This window comes from Cervus elaphus, chromosome 11, assembly GCF_910594005.1.
Source record: "Cervus elaphus chromosome 11, mCerEla1.1, whole genome shotgun sequence".
NCBI classification, from domain to species: domain Eukaryota; kingdom Metazoa; phylum Chordata; class Mammalia; order Artiodactyla; family Cervidae; genus Cervus; species Cervus elaphus.
The window spans coordinates 2,889,634-2,904,682 of NC_057825.1; the positions used below are offsets into that span (position 1 = coordinate 2,889,634).

At 49.7% G+C, this 15,049-nt stretch overlaps 1 protein-coding gene across 11 annotated transcripts in view; it reads left to right on the forward strand.

Annotated features, from left to right (window-relative positions):
* ABO (ABO, alpha 1-3-N-acetylgalactosaminyltransferase and alpha 1-3-galactosyltransferase) overlaps positions 1-10,218 on the forward strand; it is a 31,867-nt gene extending 21,649 nt beyond the window's left edge. For 3 of the 11 annotated variants that reach the window (XM_043916423.1, XM_043916428.1, XM_043916427.1), the window contains exons 4-9: positions 434-484; positions 969-1,028; positions 1,409-1,456; positions 2,251-2,286; positions 4,713-4,841; positions 8,666-10,218. In XM_043916423.1, the coding sequence (XP_043772358.1) occupies positions 434-484; positions 969-1,028; positions 1,409-1,456; positions 2,251-2,286; positions 4,713-4,841; positions 8,666-9,458 (1,117 nt within the window). In that variant the 3' untranslated portion in view covers positions 9,459-10,218. Of the gene's footprint in view, positions 1-433; positions 485-945; positions 1,029-1,408; positions 1,457-2,250; positions 2,287-4,712; positions 4,842-8,665 lie in introns of all 11 variants that reach the window. The other 8 variants (XM_043916425.1, XM_043916430.1, XM_043916424.1 and 5 more) reach the window with 5 other exon arrangements.
* Positions 10,219-15,049: the final 4,831 nt, after the last annotated feature.

The window sequence follows — 15,049 nt, forward strand, 5'->3', positions numbered from 1 at the left end:
TTAGGATGGACTGGTTGGATCTCCTTGCAGTCCAAGGAACTCTCAAGAGTCTTCTCCAACACCACAGTTCAACAGCATCAATTCTTTGGTGCTCAGCTTTCTTTATAGTCCAATGACTAGTGTTGATTCCATGTAAAGCCATCCCCAGTGGCCAGTCTGTGACAGGGTGCCCTCTGACCCCATTAGCACCCAGAGGGGAAAAGGCTCATTTTTCCTCCCAGAGCTAATTCTTCCGCGATCGTCAGTCTCTGGCTGACCGACCACAGATAAGGTGAGCCCTCCTGACCAGCCTCCTGAAGGAGCCCGCAAGGCAGGACCTCGAAGTCAAGTCCGGCCCAGCCTCCTCCCCTGTTCAGGCCTTGGGGCCCAGCAAATCCTTGCTGGGTAGAAGGGTGGATGAATGGGTTGAGCTGACCGGGCTTTTCTGTCTCAGCAGCCCTGAGGCCCACCACCTGCAGGGCCAACGGGAGAGCCTGCCTTTGAGGTAATGACTTTTACCTCCTTTTTATCCACAAAAGTTGGCATTCCTGAGCCTTGCCAGCAGCTGGAGACTTTGCTTGGTCTTCTGGACTAGGACGGCTGGGCTCCTCCGAGCTTCACTGATGGGGAGGAGACAGGCCTGGTGGGAAGGGGCAGGGCTGATGAGGGGCGGGGCTGGTGGAGAGGGCGGGGCAGGTGAGGAGGGCGGGACTGGTGTGAGGGGCGGGGCTTGAGAGGGCGGGGCTGGTGGAAAGGGGCGGGGTTTCTGGAGAGGGACTGGGTTGGTAGGGCGGGGATGTGTGGGGAGGGCGGGGCTGGCAAAAAGAGGCGGGGCTGGCAGAAAGGGGCGGGGCTAGCAGGGAGGGCCGGGCTGTGGGAAGTGAACGCAGGCCTAGTCTTTGCCTAGTTAGCCCCCTCCCCTCTTAAAGGGGCGCTTAGTTAGCAAGGCGCTCCTTTTTCCTGAAGTGACTGGGAGCCTGTCCCCTCAGCAGCCAGGATGAAAACGGCGTGGTTCTGCAGAGGATGCTGCTGGAGAAGAAGGAGTCCAGGTAGGGCGGCAGCTGGGCTCCCAGGGCTGAGGGGGCCGTTGCCAGAGCTTCCCTTCGGATCGCAGGGCCGGCCTGGGCGTCCATGGCTCCTCCCCTCCGGAGCGGGGCTCTCCCCAGGCTGGTTTGTCACCATCGGGCGTGGCATCGCTTCGGGCAGACTGGGCACCAGGCGCCCAGACACGGCCATCGTGTCCGAGGTGTCTTCGCCCAGCTTCCCGCCCCCGGTCCTCTCACCTGGCCACAAGGCCGAGGTCTGCAGCCACGGGGAGCTCTCCTCAGTCGGGGCTGTAACGGGGTGGCCCTCAGGAGCCCCGGCCGGGCCACACAGCAGTGCTTCTCCCAGTGCCATCAGCTCTGAACGCCCTGTTTTCCTCCCTCAGTGAAGGTGATGGCCACCCGGACACCTGCAGGATACCTGAAGTCCCCAGGTACTGGAGACCACATCTTTGGGCCTGTTTCCAAGCAAGTCAGCTTGCTGTCTCCCCGCTCCACTGTCCCCGTCACACCCCCTTCGAGCCTGATTGTGAGATTTATCAGGAGGGAAGGAGCAAGGGAAGCGGGAAGGAGGGTACCGAGGGGCAGAAGAGGATGGGAGCAGGGGGAGCAGGCGTCAGATGGTGAGGTCACGGGTGAGCCCCCTGTGACCTCGGACTCTCGGCTGCCCCAGCTCAGCGGTCTTACCCGGGGCAGACTAGCTGTAGCTTCTAAGCTCTCAGCTTTGTTGAAAACTGACAGGGTTGCCAGGGAGGGCATAGAGGGTGAAGGAGTCAGCAGGAGAGCGGAGGGGGGCGATGAGGTGGCTCCAGGCGGGATGCCGCCGGTGGACAGGGTCGGAGAGGCCACCCCTGTGCTTCCCACTCCTGAATAAAGCAGGACACGAAGACCTTCCTCATAAACAGACCACAAGGAGGACTTACAAAGCACAGGAGGGTCTCTAACCTCAGCCGAGCATGAGATGGGAAAGAGCCTCCTAGCCCGTCGTCGCATTTCTACCCCATCAGTTTATCTGCCAGTTTATCCCTGGGGAAGCCCCTGGCATCCCTGGGCTGGGGGAGGGGTTGGGAGGTAGCTGGATGAAGGAAGATGGGAGGATGGAAGGAAGGAATTCCCTGTGGCTGAGTGCCACCTCCTGGCAGAGCTGCCCACTGAACCAGGAAGAGGCTCCTAGCAGCTCTGGTGTTGGTGATGTCAGTGTCTGCTCACACGCGTGTCTTGTCCGCAGGTTGCTTTACCCCAAGGCCCAGCTGCTCAAGCCCTCGTAAGTAGACGAGTTTCTGCCGTGGCTGCGACCGGTGGGTTCCCTGCCACCACCTACCCTGTGGTTGCCTTTCTCTCACTCACTCCCTGGTTCCAGTCTTTCTTTTGCCCTTTTGCTTTCCTTTCTGTCTGTTCTATGGGAGGCTGGGCTAGTTTTCAGTGGGTTTGGTACACGTTGAAGGACCGATGGAAGGTGCCTCTAATTTGTGGTCACCAGGAGCTGTGCAGAGGTCCACCCCAGGCATGGAAACTTCTCTAGTTTCTTCTCAGGGAAGGAAGCTGGGGTCTGGACTGGGTTCTGCCTGAGGCCTTGCCATGAGTGTGAATGTCTGAGGGCTGATGGTCCCAACTTGCCCCCACATACCAGTGCCTGTCTCCTAATCTGGGTCTCCTTGCCTGTGCCCACACCTCCTGCTCCCACTGCCCGAGAGAGAGTGCTAACAGCCTGTCACTGAGGCCCTGGATCCCCAAGCTTCGGGACAGGAAGTCGCCCAGAGACCACTTTGATCAGCCCCGTTTTATGGGCAGGGAAACTGAGGCTCAGAGAAGTGAAGGAGGTTGCTTGAGGCCCCTCGGCTGCAGAGGGACAGGTCAGGACGCAAGCTGAGTGGCCTCTGTCACATCCTGCCACGTCCCTGCCAGGAGACCTGGAGGTGCTCACTGTCATTTCTGAAACCCACACACACACCTCCTTGAATTTCCAGAGCTGCCAGCCACGTGTGGCCTTGAACACTTGAAACAGGACTGCTCCAGAATGAGTTGTGCTGTCAGTGTGAGGTGCGCCGTGGACGCCAAATACTTAGTACATGAAAAGTGTGCTAGGAGCTTGGGATTAACATAGACACACTACTGTATATAAAATAGATAAACAACAAGGACCCACTGAAGAGCCCAGGGACTCTACTCAATATCTTGTAATATCCTATATGGGAAAAGAACTTGAAAAAGAATATATGTGTATAGATGTGTAACTGAACCACTTTGTTGTACACTTGAAACTAACACAGCATTGTCAGTTGACTAGACGTCAATAAATACATCAGTTACATACTGAAATGATAATATTTTGGATATGTTGAGTTGAACCAAGTCTATCATATTAACAGTCATCTTGCCTGGTTCCTCTTACTTTTCTGTGACTCCCAGACAATTTTTAGTGGCATACATTTCCAGGGGTCAGCACACATCTGGAGGGGCAGGTTGGCATGAACTTTTTTGGTGGGTCCTGGCAGGGTGATGAACGAGTGAATGAACACTCATGAAATAGGAGTCGGGGGGAGGTGAGAGGGGTCCGTGCCGGCTGGAGAATGGAGAAGGGGCAGAGATCACAGGACACGAAGAGCCCCTGTGAGGGGAGGGGGCTTGAAACTCAGCTCTGCCTCTGAAAACAAGCCTCGTTCCGTCTACTCACAGCAAGCGTGTGGGCTATCCACACCAGGCGATTCTGACACTCCCTGCAGTCAGCACAGACGCCACAGGTGGACGGTCAGCCCCGCAGCCTGCCCCCACTCAGACCCTTGTCGCAGTCTCCAGGTTGTCATCTGTGCTTCTGACCAACGGGCTGTAAATCATTTCTCACCACCCGCTCCTTGGGTTTGATGGTTTGCTGGGATGCTCCCAGAACTCAAGAAGACAGTTTACTTACTAGATCCTTGGCTTGTTATAAAAGATGCAGCTCAGGGACAGTCAGATGAAGAGGTAAATAGGGCAGGATGGGGAAGGGACGGAGCGCCCAAGCACCTCCCTCCCAGTACCTCCCTGTGTTCACCAACCCGGAAGCACTCCGAACCCCACAGTGAAGGGATATTTATGGAGGCTTCAGCTCCCTGGCGTGATTGATTGTTAACTTGACCTTCAGCCCCACTGCCTTCCCAGGAGGAAGGGATGTGAGGCAGAAAGTTCTAAGTTCCAAGTTTCTAATCCTGGCTTGGTCTTTCTGGTGACCAGCCCCCATCCTGAACTACCCGCAAGCCCACCCAGAGTCACCTCATCAGAACAAAAGATGCTCCTACAATCCAGGACCTCCCAAGGGTCCTAGAAGCCTAGTGCCAGGTAAAGGGAGGGCTGTCCCAGAGACCAAATGTCTATTTCTTGTTACGGCAAAGCTCCCGCGTGCTGAGGGAGGGCTTAGCACTTGCCCTCCCTCGAGACTGTGCTCCTCCTGCAAACAGGGGGCCTCATAAAAGGATGTCTCAGGGGATCTAGCATATGGCTGGGACTCAGGAGATACTCTGAGTGAGGGCAGTGAAGGGATGGAAGTGTTGAGTGCTGGGTGCTAAGCTTATGCTGACAAAAGCACTGGGTTGGGAGTCCTGAGTCCTGTCTGCTCCTAGCTCTGCAGCTCACGGACTGTGCAGCTTTGGACAAATCCTTCTCTGTGGCCCATCCCTATGACCTGCTCTCACGCGCTGTGACTCTTCTCCCCAGGAGAGTGGACGTGCTGGTCATGACGCCCTGGTTTGCTCCCATCATCTGGGACGGGACCTTCGACTCTGCCATCTTGGATGCGCAATTCAGAAACACCACCATTGGGCTGACTGTGTTTGCCATTAAAAAGTAAGTGAGGGACACTCGCCCAGGGTGAGCCAGGGAGCCGGCCTGAGCTGCAGGGCAGCGCTCCTCTCTGTTTTCCCGGACAAGGGGCTCAGCTCACAGGGTGGGTGGGGGTGCAGAGGCACCAGTGACTTTGGGTGTAGGTGAATGTGGGTTGGGTTGTGCAGGGGTCACTAGGCAGTCATATCTATCTATATATATATGCACCGTGATAGCACACAGTGACGTGTGTCCATGTGAGCTAAGTCACTGCAGCTGTGCCCGACTCTTTCTGACCCTCTGGACGGTAGCCCGCCAGGCTCCTCTGTCCATGGGATTCTCCAGGCAAGAATACTAGAGTGGGTTGCCATTTCCTCCTCCAGGGGATCTTCCCCACCCAGGGATCAAACCCCTGTCTCTTATTTCTTCTGCATCGGCAGGCAGGTTCTTTACCACTGGCGCCACCTGGGAACGCCTGCTCAAGACAGCAGTCCCACAGCTGAGAGTCATCACCCCAGAGGTCACTGTCCACCTTTTAGAGATGGGCAGCTCACTTCACCACTTCCAGTACCAGCCACTGTGCCAGGGACTCAACCCCACCACAGCGCAGACCCTGGTGCCCCGTTACCCCAGTCTGTCACCCTGGGAGGCCAGCTGCGTGTAGCTATCTTCTCCCATCTTCTAGGTCAGCTTTTCATTCCACTGATCATTTCTCTTGCTGGGCAGAAGCTTTCCAGTTTGATGTAGCAGCACTCATTTATTTTTTGTTACTTGTGGTTTAGGTGTCATGTCCAATAAGTCACTGTAAAGATCAACGTGCAAGAGCTTCCCCACTGTTTTCTACTAAGTATCTTATGGTCTCGGTCTTACATGTCAGTCTTCAATCCATTTCAAGTTACTCTTTCTGAGTAGTGTAAGACAGGGGTCTGTTTTCATTCTTCTGTGTGTCAATATTCGATTTTCCCATGTGCTGCAACTAAGATCCAGTATGAGGTGGTGAATATCCTGTGTGCTGCCTCTAAGACCTGGAGCAACCATATACATACATATTTTAAAAAAGATTGTGTGAGTGTAAAAAAAATATGTCAGATGACAATATGAGCTCTAGAAAATGACTGAGTTTGGGCAAGGGGATAGAGAGTAATCTGTTTTCATGGTTTTTTGCTCCTTTTTATTTATTTTATTTTTATTTATTTTTTACTTGAAGGATAATTGCTTTACAGAATTTTGTTGTCTTCTGTCAAACCTCAACATGAATCAGCCATAGGTATACCTCTGTCCCCTCCCTTTTGAAGCTCCCTCCCACGTCCCTCCCCACCCCACCCCTCTAGGTTGACCCAGAGCCCCTGTTTGAGTTTCCTGAGACATAGAGCAAATTCCCGTTGGCTCTCTACTTTCCATATGGTAATGTAAGTTTCCACGTTACTCTTTCCACACATCTCACCCTCTCCTCCCCTCTCCCCATGTCCATAAGTCTATTCTCTACATCTGTTTCTCTACTGCTGTCCTGTAAATAAATTCTTCAGTACCGTTTTTCTAGATTCTGTATATATGCGTTAGAACACGATATTTATCTTTCTCTTTCTGACTTGCTTCACTCTGTATAATAGGCTCTGGGTCCCTCCACCTCATTAGAACTGACTCAAATGCGTTCCTTTTTATGGCTGGGTAGTATTCCACCACTGCCCCTTTTTCCTGAGCTGTAATTTGCGCATGGTCAGATGGGCATGTTCAAGCGCACAGCCTCCTGGAGTTTACCTCTGGCTGTGCTGGTGTAAGTGTCAGCAGAATGAGCCCGGGGCGTGTCCAGTCTGGGCATTAGTCAGAGGAGGGAATGCCCCTCTAGGGTGAACTCTGCAGGGGAAGGATTCCAGGCAGAAGAAGGTGCAGACGCCTGGAGGAGGATGGATGGCATGTGTCAGGAACATCAAGGAGCTGGCCTGCCCTACAGAGGATGGAGGAGAGAGAAGAAGACAAATCAGAGCAGATCTTGTAGGGCCTGGTAGACCATTGCAGGATCTTGAATTGCCTTTTTTTAAGAGAAGAAGCCATTTATTTTATTTATTTTTAAAAAGCCCCATGGTATTTTTTGGAAAATATTTATTTGTTAGGCTGTGTCAGGCCCAGGTTGAGGCATGCAGGCTCCTTGCTTTGGTGGGTGGGCTCCAGAGGGCTCGGGCTGAGTGGCATGTGGAATCTTAGCTCCCCAGGCAGGGATCAAGCCCGTGGGCCCTTCATTGGAAGGAGGATTTCTAACCACTGGACCACCAGGGGCGCCTCAGAAGCCATTTATTTATACCTAGTGGTTTGTAGCTCTTAGCCCCCGCCCCTGTTTTGCCCTTCCCCTCACCACTCTCCCCACTGGAAGCACGTTTGTTGTGTGAACCTGTGAGTCTGCCTCTGTTGTCTTATATTCATCTGTTTGCTTTATTTATATTGAACACCACAGGGAAGTTGTTGTTCTTCAGTTGCTAAGTCTTGCCCGATTCTTTGTGACCCCGTGGACTGCAGCACACCAGGCTTCCCTGTCCTTCACTGTCTCCTAGAGCTTGCTCAAGCTCATGTCCATTGAGTCAGTGATGCCCTTCTCCTCCTGCCTTCAGTCTTTCCCAGCATCAGGGTCTTTTCCAATGAGTCAGCTCTTCATATCAGGTGGCCAAAGTATTGGAGCTTCAGCATCAGTCCTTCCAATGAGTATTCAGAGTTGATTTCCTTTAGGATTGATTGGTTTGATCTCCTTGCTGTCCAAGGAACTCTCAAGAGTCTTCTCCAGCACCACAATTTGAAAGCATCAGTTCTTCTTTGGTGCTGAGCCTTCTTTATGATCCAATTTTACAGCCAATATTTTACAATACTTTTAAAAGGAGTATAATCTATATAAATTTGGAATGACTATTTTGTACTCCTGAAACTAATATAATATTGTAAATCAACTATATCTCAATTTTAAAAAAAAAGACAAGAAGCCATTGGATGGTCCTGAGCTGGGAGACATCTGTCATTTGGATACTATCAATCATTTGAATTTTTGCCAAACTTGTGGATTAATCAAATATCTTATGGTTGTGAATATTTGCTCAACACCAAATAATCTGAACCCCTCCTCTCACTAGCCAGTCAGGGTCTGGTACTGTTATGTTTAGCTAGTGGAATGGCTGTGGTTTTGTTTCTGATTTTTCATTTTGGTAAAATGCACATAGGGCTTCCCAGGCGATGCAGTGATAGAGAATCCACTTATCAATGGCGCCTCAAGAGCAGGAGCCTCGAGGACTTGGGTTCGATCCCTGGATTGAGAAGATCCCTTGGAAGAGGAAACGGCAACCCACTCCAGTATTCTCACCTGGAAAATTCCATGGACAGAGAAGCCTGGTGGGCTACAGTCCATGGCGTTGCAAAGAGTCAAGACACAACTGAGCACACACAACTCACATAATAACTCACAAAATGCACATAATATAAAATTTACCATCTTAACTATTTTTAAGTGTACACTTCAGCAGTGTTACAGACTCAAGATGTGGTATGACCATCACCACTGTCCCTCCCCAGAATGGTTCTCATCTTGCAAAACTAAAATTTCTGTGCCCATTAAACACTGGCTCCAGGTTCCCCATTCCCCCAGTGTCTGGCAAAAGCCATTCTATTTCTGTGTCTAAGAGGTTGCCTGTTCTAGGTACCTCATCTAAGTGGAATCTAGAATACTTGACTTTTTGTGGTTGGTTTATTTCACTTAGGGTAACATCCTCAAGGTATGGCTAAGGTTTCATAAACTGTTTTTGCCCAAGTGGATTCTTCTGCTGGCTGTTTGGTTCTGTTAACTCCCACCCTCTCTTTCCTGTTGGATTTAGATACGTGGTCTTCCTGCGGCTCTTCCTGGAGACGGCGGAGAAGTACTTCATGGTGGGACACAGGGTCACCTTCTACGTCTTCACCGACCAGCCGGCCGATGTGCCGCAGATCGCCCTGCAGGCCGGGAGGCAGGTGGTGGTGCTCCACGTGGGGAGCTACAGGCGCTGGCAGGACGTCTCCATGCACCGGATGGAGATGATCAGCAATTTCTCCCGGCAGCGCTTCCTGCGCGAGGTGGATTACCTGGTGTGCCTGGACGTGGACATGAAGTTCAGCGACCACGTGGGCGTGGACATCCTGGCGCCGCTCTTCGGGACCCTGCACCCTGGTTTCTACGCAGCCGACCGCCAGTCCTTCACCTACGAGCGCCGGCCCTTGTCCCGAGCCTACATCCCGAGAGACGAGGGTGACTTTTACTACGCGGGAGGCTTTTTCGGGGGGTCGGTCCCCGAGGTTTACCGGCTCACCACGGCCTGTCACCAGGCCATGACGGCCGACCGGGCGCGGGGCATCGAGGCCGTGTGGCATGACGAGAGCCACCTGAACCGGTACCTGCTGTCACACAAGCCCAGCAAGGTGCTGTCCCCTGAGTACCTGTGGGACGAGCGGATGCTGCAGAGGCCGCCCCTACTCCGCAGGCTGCGCTACGTGGCCGTGCCCAAGAACCACGCAGAGATTCGGAACCGACGAGAACTATTGCCCGAGAAAGGCCGTGGGCGTCAGGCCGCAGCGCGTGTCAGCGGTTCTACCGTCTTGGTAAGGGATTGGCCGAAGGTTTGCTGGCGCGGGTGATGCCATTGCCTTATTTCCTCTTCTGGAGGGAACTCCACTCAGTGGACAAAGCCAGCCCTGCAGTCTTCATTCCCGCCTCATCCCGCCTTCTCTTCCAATGTGACTCGTCCTCCAAGGGCTTGACAAGGTCAGCTTCCTAGGACACATTCTTTGGTTCTCTCTTCTTCCAGTCCTTGAAGGGAATTGCTCCTCCCTCTGACAAAACAACAACAGAAACGACTGTATTTGCATAAAGCACTAAGGGTACTCCTTTGGCTGTGTCTGCCTTTCTGCCTACCTTACCCATTGGTCTTGCCCATTATAATGTGAGATCCTGAGCTCGGAGGTCAAGATGTCTTCATCTTTCTGTCCATCAGTACGCACCTCAGTGCCTGATGCCCAGGGACTTTCCAAACTGTTCACATTTAAATTTAAGGAAGGGACTTCCTGGGTGCCCACCCAGTGGTTTAAGAGGCTGCCTGCCAGTGCTGCGGACACAAGTTGGATCCCTGATCCAGAAGCTAAGATCCCACATGTTTGTGGGGCCACGACTACTGAGCTGGCGCTCTAGAGCCAGCTAGAGCCAGCTCCAGAGCTAACAAGAGAAGCCGCCTAAAGGAGTAACCCCTACTTGCTGCAACTAGAGAAAGACCCAAAGACCATGTGCCGCAAGGAAGAGTCTGTGTGCCACAAGGAAGACCCAGTGCAGTCAAAAATAAATCAATAAATTAAAAAAACAAAAAACTAATTAAAAAATTAAATTAAAAGTGAATGCATAAATGTAAGGAACTCTTTGTTTTGCAGTTTCTTGTTTCCCCCCAAACTTTATTTAAATTTTTTATTTTGTTTGGGGTATAGCAGATTAACGATGTTGTAGTTTCAGGTGAAAAGGAAGGGACTCGGCAGTACACACACATGTATCTGTTTCCCCCCAGACCCTCCTCCCATCCAGGCTGCCACATAACCCTGAGCAGAGAAACTCTTCTTTTTTTTTTTTTAACTAATTTTGTGGGGGAGGGGGGCAGTGCTGTACTTTGCTGTTTGCAGGATCTTAGCTTCCCATCAGGGCTTGACTCCAATTCCTTGGCAGTGAGAGTTTGGAGTCCTAACTTCGGGACCACTGGGGAATTCCCTAAATGTCAGGGACTCCTGAAAGCCTAGTTCGCCATGCTGTCTGACAGTGAGAGAGACCCAGCCTGAAACCACCTCTGGGTTTGGTTTGCTTGTGTTGGTAGCTTGTCGCTTTGGACTGTCTGTCTTTTTCTTATTGATCTGTAGGTGTCTGTTAGTATTTTGGATGTTAGCACTTTTAGTAGACACATGTTAAAAATAGCTTCTTCCAGTGTTTAGGTTGCCATTTCAACTCTTTTAATGTAGGTAAATTTGAGAAATCATCCCCTGCTTTGAAATCATCCAAATAGCCTTCTAGTTATTCTCCAAAAGCTTTTATGTTCTTGCCTCATACTTAGGTCTTTGAAAGTGAAAGTGAAAGTCACTCAGTGTCCAACTCTTTGCGAACCCATGATGGAATTCTCCAGGCCAGAATACTGGAGTGGGTAGCCTGTCCCTTCTCCAGGGCATCTTCCCAACCCAGGGATCGAACCCAGGTCTCCCGCATTGCAGGCAAACCCTTTACCAGCTGAGCCACCAGGGAAGACCTAAGATTAAAGACGTAGGTCCTTAATCTACTGGAATTGACTTGTGTGTGATCTTAATGTAAGGGCCCATTTTAACTTTTCTTCCTCTGGGTAATCATTATCTGAACACCACTTATTGAAAAGCTCTCTTCCCTACTGATTTGCAGTATCATTGGTCACATGATATCAAGTGCGCGTATGTGCCTGGGTTTTTTGGGGGCTCTCTAGTCTGTGTGTCATTGGTCTGTTTGCCTGTCCTTATGTCAAAAACACATCATCTTAGTCACTCTAGGTTTATACGTAGATGTTGGTATGTGACTGGGCAAGTCTTCCCACCTGGTTTCTCAAGAATATCTTGGCTGCTCTTGGCCTGTTGCATTACCATCTAAATTTTAAACTCTTTTGTCAAATTGTACAAAGGAGCCTTCTGGGTTTTTTTTAAAAATCAGAATTATGTTGAAGATATTTGATATCTTTTCAATAATTGGGATATCCCAAACTAAGAACAAATCTCTCCATTAATTTAGGTCTTCTTTAATATCTTTCAATGATTTCATAGGTTTCCCCATAAATGTCTTCCAAATCTTTTTTTAAAGATTTAAAAATCTTTAAAGACTTCAAGGTTTTTAAAATCTGTTTTTCTCAACATTTTATTTTGAAAAATTTTAAGCACACAAAAAATTGTAAGAAATTGTACAGTGAATATTCACATACGTATCGCCTAAACACTACCATTAACGTTTGGCTGGGTACTGTGATTGTACCACTCACATATGTCATCCGTCTATTCATGCCTCATCCACCCATCCACTCAGGAAGAAACATTTCCTGTTTCTTCATGTGTCTACTCATTCTTCATTGTCTCCTAGACATTGTGATCATTTATTGTGGAGTGAGTTTCTTTTAGAGTCCTTAGCAAAAAGGACTTTTGTTGTAGGAGGTAGGAACTTGGGTGTCTCCAAATTTCTGGCTCTCTCTCCTCTGTGGTGGGTGGGCCACAGCTCAATTCTTTGATTACTCTTCTAGAGTCAGCTTGGTGGCGTGATGTCTACCCTACACATGACCTGTTCACAGATCAGCCAAAGACTCGGGCTGAGGTTACACACAGAATTCAGGGCTCCTTCTCTGTGACTCTCTCATTTCTGGTATTTTCCCTCGTAGTTTCCAGCTGCTGTGGTCAGCCCAGATTTGTCTCCTTGTTCTTCAAACAAGTAAGATGTGAATTTTTTTCTTTATTGAGTTTTAGCTGTATTTTGCTGATGGGCTTGTGGCTTCAGACTAACAGCTGTAGTTAAAGGAATCTCTCCAACTGTTATCTCTTTTTCCAAGTGAAGATTTTCCTTCCAAATCTTCACTTTTCATCACTTTTTAAAGGCTTCAGGTAGTTTTGTAAAAAATGTATATTTTGGCCAAAGTTTATAGTTATCATGTCCAAGAAGGTGAGTTGTCTATGAACTACTCACCCACTACTAAAAGCAGAACCTCATAATTTTCTCTTATATATATTGCCCATGGTTAGTAAGTTTCATTTCTAGGCATTTAATGGTTTTTATGGCTATGGTGAATGGTAAGTGGTTTTGTTCCTATTGGTGAATGGTTTTATTCCTATTGCCAGGGTCAGTAAGCTTTTTCTCTGAAGGGCCAAATAGTGAATGTTTTAGGGCTTATGGGCCATTCAGCCCCTGTCATAACTAATTTAACTCTGCACTTAGTGCAAAGGCATCCATAAGTACATAAATAAATGAGAGCCACTGTGTTCAAATTAAAATTTATTTCTAAAAACAGGCAGTGGGATACATTTAGTCCACACGCCGTAATTTGCTGGTCTCTGCTATCACATCTGTCAGTTAGTTATTACTGGTGTGCAGTGTGTGAGAAAGCTACTCATGATTATATGGTGTCTATATCATGCATCCGGTTATATTATTTGAATTTTTTTTGAGTCTTAGCAGGCTTTCTTCTAATTGATTCTCTTGAATTTTCTAGGCAGATCATCACATCAGTGGTTAATAATAATAAAAATAATAATACTTTTATTTCTTCTAGTAGTGCTGTTGACTTTCTCTTTTCACTCCTTTCTGACGCCTGGCCAGCTCTCAGGGTCATGATAAACAGGAAGACCAGTCCGCCCCATCTGGATCTCGGTGCTGCGAGACCGGCTCATTTAGGGCACGTGGCCCTGAGCTTCTTCTTACTCCCTCTTCTTGGTTTCCTCCGTTTGGTAACAAGTTGGTAGAAATGCGTCCTCAGGTCAGCTGTTCCGCAGATGTCCTCCGACAGGAATGCTGGGATTTGTGCAGCCCCCAAGCCGCTCTTCCTTGGATTCCACACACCTCTCTGCACAGGACATCCGCCCATGTACCATCTCTGGGTGGTCCCGCAGTGTTGCCTCCACCAAGACCTCCCTGGGCAACAGCACCTCCTGTGGGGTGACCACGTCATCACCCCACGGGAAAGGGCTTGGTGTCCTGGGCCACCTCTCGAAGCTTCTGTGTCCAGGGTCCACATCTCTGACCAGGCTGGTTTTATTTCCTCCTTTGACCCAAAGGTATTCAGAAGAGTGATTTTCCCCCATTTTGGGGGGTGTGGTTTGGTTTCACTGTGGTGCAGTCCTTCACTTGTTCATTTCTGGATTTGCTGCATTTTAGTCTAATCGCTTGTTCAGCACCATTAGTCCTCACGCTGGTTGGTTTCCTAGGAGGTGTGTACACACAACAGCGTGTCTCTGAGATCAGAATCACGTAAGGAGCTCTATGTTCACTTTGGTGACATCTCCCGCCAGCCAGTTGGTGATAAACAGATTAAACTATTTATTCATTGTCCCTGACCTGTTGATTCTGGTGTGTGTGTGTGTGTGTGTGTCTGTGTTTAAGCCTCAGTTTACTTACACTAAGTCGACTTATTTCTAAGTTACTATTGTACTTGCTGTTATTCTTTATTTTACTCCCCACAAGTGTTTATTTTTCTTTTGCTCCTCCTTTTTCCTTTTCCTAGTTCTTGCAGGAAGTCCAGAGCAACACGGAGCAGTGACTGTTAGAAGAAATACTCCCCAGGGCTTCCCGGGTGGTTCAGTGGTAAAGAATCTTCCTGCCAATGCGGGAGACTCGGGTTCGATCCCTGACCCGGGAAGATCCCATGGGCAGCAGAGCGACTAAGCCCGTGTGCCACAAGTACTGAGCCCACGTGCCTCGGTCCCTGAAGCCCGCGCACATAGAGCCTGCCGCACACATAGAGCCTGCGCACACATAGAGCCCGCGCGCACAGAGCCCGCCGCGCACATAGAACCCACCGTGCGTAGAGCCCGCGCGCCACGAGAAGTCACAGCAATGAGAGGCTCGCGCACCGCAACTAGAGAGTAATCCCCGACCAACACAAGTAAAGAAAAGCCCGCGTAGCAACAGGGTCCTAGCACAGCCAAAAATAGATAAACATATTCTAAAAGAGAGGAAGACTCCCTATCCTTCAAGTATCCCCCTCTGCTTTGCTGTTGCTTAAACAATAGCGAGATTGTTTCATCACCTTGGGAAGCTAGACTTCTGAGATTGAACTGTTGGTTGGGTGGTTTGGTTCCCTCTGAGGCCACCAAGCAAGTTCTGCTCCATTCCTCTCCCTGGCTTCTAGTGTTTTGGGTTCCTTGGATTGCAGATGTTGAACCGCCCCCCCCCCCCCCCCCACCTTTGCCTTCATCCTTGCGTGGTATCCTCACTGTGTGCATGTCCGCCCCTTCTCAAGCATGAAAGAATTCATGGACTATAGCACAGAAGAGTCTTTTATCAAAAATAGCTCAATGGAGACTTCCCTGGTGGTCCAGTGGCTAAGACTCCATGAGCCCAATGCAAGGGTCCTGGGTTCGATCCCTGGTCAGGGAACTAGATCCTGCATGCTGTAATGAAGATCAAAGATCCTGTGTGCCACTGCTAAAACCTAGGGCAGCCAGATAAATAAATTAATTTAAAAAATAGCCTGATGAACAAA